Raw genomic sequence first — 4,762 nt, forward strand, 5'->3', positions numbered from 1 at the left:
TTACTAGCGTGGTGTACCTAATAAAGTGGCCGGTGAGTGTAGATTGAAAATATATTTTTGCAGCTTTTAGTTTTTAATATTAATTTACAATAAGGTCACCCAACACTTAACAATAGCCTTTATGTTGTCATAAAGTTCAGTAAACAGATGATATGAAGCTGCTGCACACAGAGTTTCTGGGATCAGCTGACCTGCATCCAGAACCTGATTTGCAAAACTGTGAGTCGAACAGCAGGGCAGGTCCTGAAAATAAACAGTAAATAAATGGAGAAGCTAAACAACACAGTTAAACCGTTTTTGAAGCGAACACAGCAGGATAAACTTAAAGTATACGGACTTTGATGCGATGAGCCGGACATTGAGAGCAGCAGACAGTTTTATGTCACGGGGGGAGTGCCGAGCTCGAGACACGACGCATGCACTATATATGCCTGCCTGCCTTCCGTAACGTTGGAAAAAAGAGCGCACAAGACACTTAATTTGGCTTAAAATACAGACATTCTGACAAATAAGTAACTGTTCGTAACCTTACCTCAGCTTAGAAGGCAGAGGGTGTCGGTCTTTTCTGCTCAGATTCAGCTATCGGAGCATGAAGCTAATGTTTACTCACAATGCTAATGCTACCCTTACTTTCTGGCGCTCAAGAGGTAGAGGAGCCAAATGGCTGGCTCACTGCTGCCAACTAGCAGTCAGAGGCCGAACTACAACAAAAATGAACGGCTGGCAGGAAAGTTGACATTTTAAACCTTAATAAAAAATCGATACAGGGCTTTAGAATATCGATACAGCATCGGGAAATGAAATATTACAATATTTCAGTGCATCAATATTTTCTTACACCCCTAGTTGTGATGCCTGGTGTGTCTGTCTCCAGAGTGCCGCTGAAGGTGGAGCAGGCCAACAACGCCCGGGACGCCTTGGCCAAGGCCGTTTACAGCCGGCTGTTCGACCACGTGGTCACCAGGGTCAACCAGTGCTTCCCCTTCCACTCCTCCTCCAACTTCATCGGAGTCCTGGACATCGCCGGCTTCGGTCCGTTCCCACTCAGACCCAGACCCCGTTCTTCTCCCGGATCTGTAGACCCAAAGGGCTTTTGTGGATTTGATTGGTTGCTTCTATTTTTCAGAGTACTTTGAACACAACAGCTTCGAGCAGTTCTGCATCAACTACTGCAACGAGAAACTGCAGCAGTTCTTCAACGAGCGCATACTCAAGGAGGTGAGGTTCTGCAGGTCCAGACCCAGGTCTGAGTCCCAGCTCTAAGACAGGTCCAGACCCATGTCTGAGACAGGTCCAGACACAGGTCTGAGTCTGATCTGACTCTTTTGTTGTATTTTTCAAAATAAAAGCTCATTTTATTTTTAGATTTTAAAAAAAATAAAAAAAAGCTCATTTTATGAACTCTGTAGTTATAATCTTGTTAGATGTTTCTACAGTGAGGTAAAATGTTCATCTCTGTGAAATCTTTGTTTGAATTGAAATAGTTTAATCTGAGTTCAGATCATTTCTCTGTAAGAATCCTCAGCTTCAGCTGAACTTTTCTATCATCACTTGTCTTTTGTTCCTGTTGAACCGAGTTTGACCCAAACAGCACTGAACACCTGTTAGCAGCCATTGTCATGACGATAGATGTGGTCCCCGGGTCAGAACAGGTTCTATTTTAAGAGTTAATGATGCTGAAGGTCCAAACATAACAAACAGACTGTTTCCATGTGTCCTCACTGTCCTCATCAATGTCTCTGGCTTGTTGGGTCTACAGGAGCAGGAGCTGTACCACAAAGAGGGACTGGGGGTCAACGAGGTCCACTACGTGGACAACCAGGACTGCATAGGTCTGTCGGGTTCTGCTCGTGGTTCTATTTAAACATCGTCTCATCCTTCTGCTCAGATTCTGTCTTCAGCTCTCCATCACTGATCCTTTAAAACAAACATGTGGTGTTCCTCTGCAGACCTGGTGGAGGCCAGGCTGGTCGGGATCCTGGACATCCTGGACGAAGAGAACCGTCTCCCTCAGCCCAGCGACCAGCACTTCACCGACGCCGTCCACAGCAAACACAAGGACCACTTCCGCCTGACGGTGAGTGGAGATGGGATTAATTCTGCTCGCACAGCAGGGTCTGTGATCTGCTTATTTATTCCCTGGGTTTTGTCTTTCAGGCAGCGTTAAGGTGCAGGTTCTCTGTTTTTTACTCATTTATTCCCTGGGTTTTGTCTTTCAGGTAGCTTTAAAATGCAGTGCAAGTTCTCTGTTCTTTTCTTATTTATTCCCTGGGGTTTGTCTTTCAGGTCAGGCAGCTTTAAGAAGCAGGTTCTCTGTTCTTTATTCATTTATTCCCTGGGTTTTGTCTTTCAGGCAGCTTCAAGGTGCAGGTTCTCTGAACATCATATTGTTTCTTCAGCTGACCCATTCTTCATCCATTGATAAAAAAGACATCCAGAAACTGTTTTGTGAGAGTTTCATTTTGTTTTTATGTTTGATTTTGTCCCTCAGGTTCCCAGGAAATCCAAACTGACCGTCCACAGGAACGTGAGGGACGATGAAGGATTTATTATCAGACACTTTGCAGGAGCCGTGTGCTACGAGACGGTATGTTCAGCTGTGCCTCCCTGCATGAGACATGATGCTTTTAGCTACTGTTCTGATTCTTTCAGCTACTGCTAATATGTTTTAGCTGCTGTTATGATGTGTTTAGCTCTGACACTTTTAACTACTGTTCTGATGCTTTTAGCTTGTGTTTGAAGTACTGTTTAGCAGAAAGAGCATAACCTGCAAAGTGCTCTAAAATGAGTTGAAGGGTTTCATGTCAGAATCTTTCTTTCAGACCAAGTTTGTGGAGAAGAACAACGACGCTCTGCACATGTCTCTGGAGTGTTTGGTCAGCGAGTCCAAAGACCGCTTCGTCCGCGAGCTCTTCGAGAACTCCAACAACAAAGATGTGAAGCAGAAAGCCGGGAAGCTGAGCTTCATCAGCGTCGGCAACAAGTTCAAGGTGAGCAGGAAGTGGCTTTGCTTTTGTTTTCAGGAATTAGACTTCCCCTCCTTCAGCTTAACTGCGATAGGTTTACTAATGTTCTCAAGAATTAGACAGCTCCTCCTAACGGCTTCTGTTCTCAGGAATTAGATGGGTTCTCCTTCGGCTTAACTCATAGTTTTACTGCTGTTTTCAGGAATTAAACTGCTCCTCTTTCAGTTTAACTGAGATAAGGTTTACTGTTGTTTTCAAGAATTAGACAGCTCCTGCCTCAGTTTAACTTGGGTAGTTTTCTGCTGTTTTCAGGAATTAGACTGCTCCTCCTCCAGTTTAACTGTGATAGGTTTACTAATGTTTTCAAGAATTAGACAGCTCCTCCTTCAGTTTAATGGCTTCTGTTTTCAGGAATTAGATGGGTTCTCCTTCAGCTTAACTCATTGTTTTACTGCTGTTTTCAAGAATTAGAGTTTAAAGCGATGAGAGCAGACCTTCGCTTTATTTAATTCAGATTGTTGAAAGCTTTGATCCGTATTTGATCACAGAAACGGTTCTGTCAGACTTCAGTTGCCGAGGGGTTTTAATGTGACTGAACTTCTTTCATGACACACAATGACGTTCTAGCGCAGCTCTTTATCTCACTTCCTGCCTCTGTTTCTGCAGTTTGAAAGGGTTTCCCGCAGGATTCTGGAGAGTTTATAAAGTCAAACTTTCAGAAACTAAAACTAATTTCAACGTCAAAAGTTCACCAGAACTGAACCAAAACTAAAGTTTACTTCCTGTTCAGACGAACTTCGACAGGAAGCTAAACCCTGCTTTGTAGACTCTAAAACCATTGCTCATTCCAGGTTTAAACAAACCTTCATTCTGTCTTAAAATCCAGGATTATTCAGAAACCGTCCAGACTGCAGGATCTGAGTTCAGTTCTGGACTATTTAAAGGTCAGAACGTTTCTGCTTAACCTTCCTCTGATTGTGTTTCTGGTCCTTCCCTGGCTTCTGGTCCGTTGCCACGGTAACCTCATCATCAGATCAGGTGTTGGTGGAGGAACAGCAGCACTAATAGCTGTCAGCAGTGATCACAGAGCGTTTTGTCAGAGTGTTTCCATCGTCGGCTCATCTGGACTGATTCTGTCTGTAATTAATCTGTTTTCACACATTTACTCTCCAGATGTTCAGAGCCTTAATTTAGTGAAAATAAATCTGACGGACAGGAAAAGGAAAAGAGTCGAAGTTGGTCAGAAACCGCTCTGGACCCACAGATCCACACAGAGCTGGGCTTTAGTTTTCATGTCAATAATGGAAATCTGCAGGTTTCTGTCCAGACCTGAAGAGTCCACCGCTGCAGCTGCAGTCTGATTAAATCCTCCCAACTGGTGCCCACAGCAAGACAAAGCCCCCCGATGAGGCGAGGGGGGCGGGGCCAGGAGTGTTGGCAGCTGACTGCTCCAGCGTGGGTTTAATCAGACTTCAGGAGACTCTGACCTCAGATCAGTCCTCCATGTTTGATGAGCTGCAGCACAGAACCACATCAGAGTTCTGCTTCTGTGAGGGACGTTTCAGGTCCGGTCAGACCTCCACAGCTCTGACCAGCAGGTCAGTAATCAATGGCAGCACGGTGGATCAGTGGTTAGCACCGACGCCTCACAGCAAGAAGGTCCTGGGTTTGATCCCTGGTTCAGACCTGGGGTCTTTCTGTGCAGTTTGCATGTTCTCATGCTTGCGTTGGTTTTCTCCGGGTACTCCGGTTTCCTCCACAGCACAAAAATATGTACAATAGGTTCAGGTCCAGGC

General features: G+C 44.8%; 1 protein-coding gene across 2 annotated transcripts in view; it reads left to right on the top strand.

Annotated features, from left to right (window-relative positions):
- The window catches only part of LOC106535135 (unconventional myosin-VI), a gene marked incomplete at its 3' end in the record, with an annotated part of 35,372 nt that overhangs the window by 19,490 nt on the left and 11,120 nt on the right, over positions 1–4,762 (top strand). For both annotated transcript variants that reach the window (XM_014032052.1, XM_014032053.1), the window contains 6 exon segments: positions 875–1,032; positions 1,127–1,218; positions 1,760–1,832; positions 1,950–2,077; positions 2,492–2,587; positions 2,823–2,990. In XM_014032052.1, coding sequence (XP_013887506.1) covers positions 875–1,032; positions 1,127–1,218; positions 1,760–1,832; positions 1,950–2,077; positions 2,492–2,587; positions 2,823–2,990 — 715 coding nt within the window.

The sequence above is a fragment of the Austrofundulus limnaeus genome, unplaced genomic scaffold (assembly GCF_001266775.1).
Source record: "Austrofundulus limnaeus strain Quisiro unplaced genomic scaffold, Austrofundulus_limnaeus-1.0 Scaffold1369, whole genome shotgun sequence".
In the NCBI taxonomy this organism is placed as follows: Eukaryota; Metazoa; Chordata; class Actinopteri; order Cyprinodontiformes; family Rivulidae; genus Austrofundulus; species Austrofundulus limnaeus.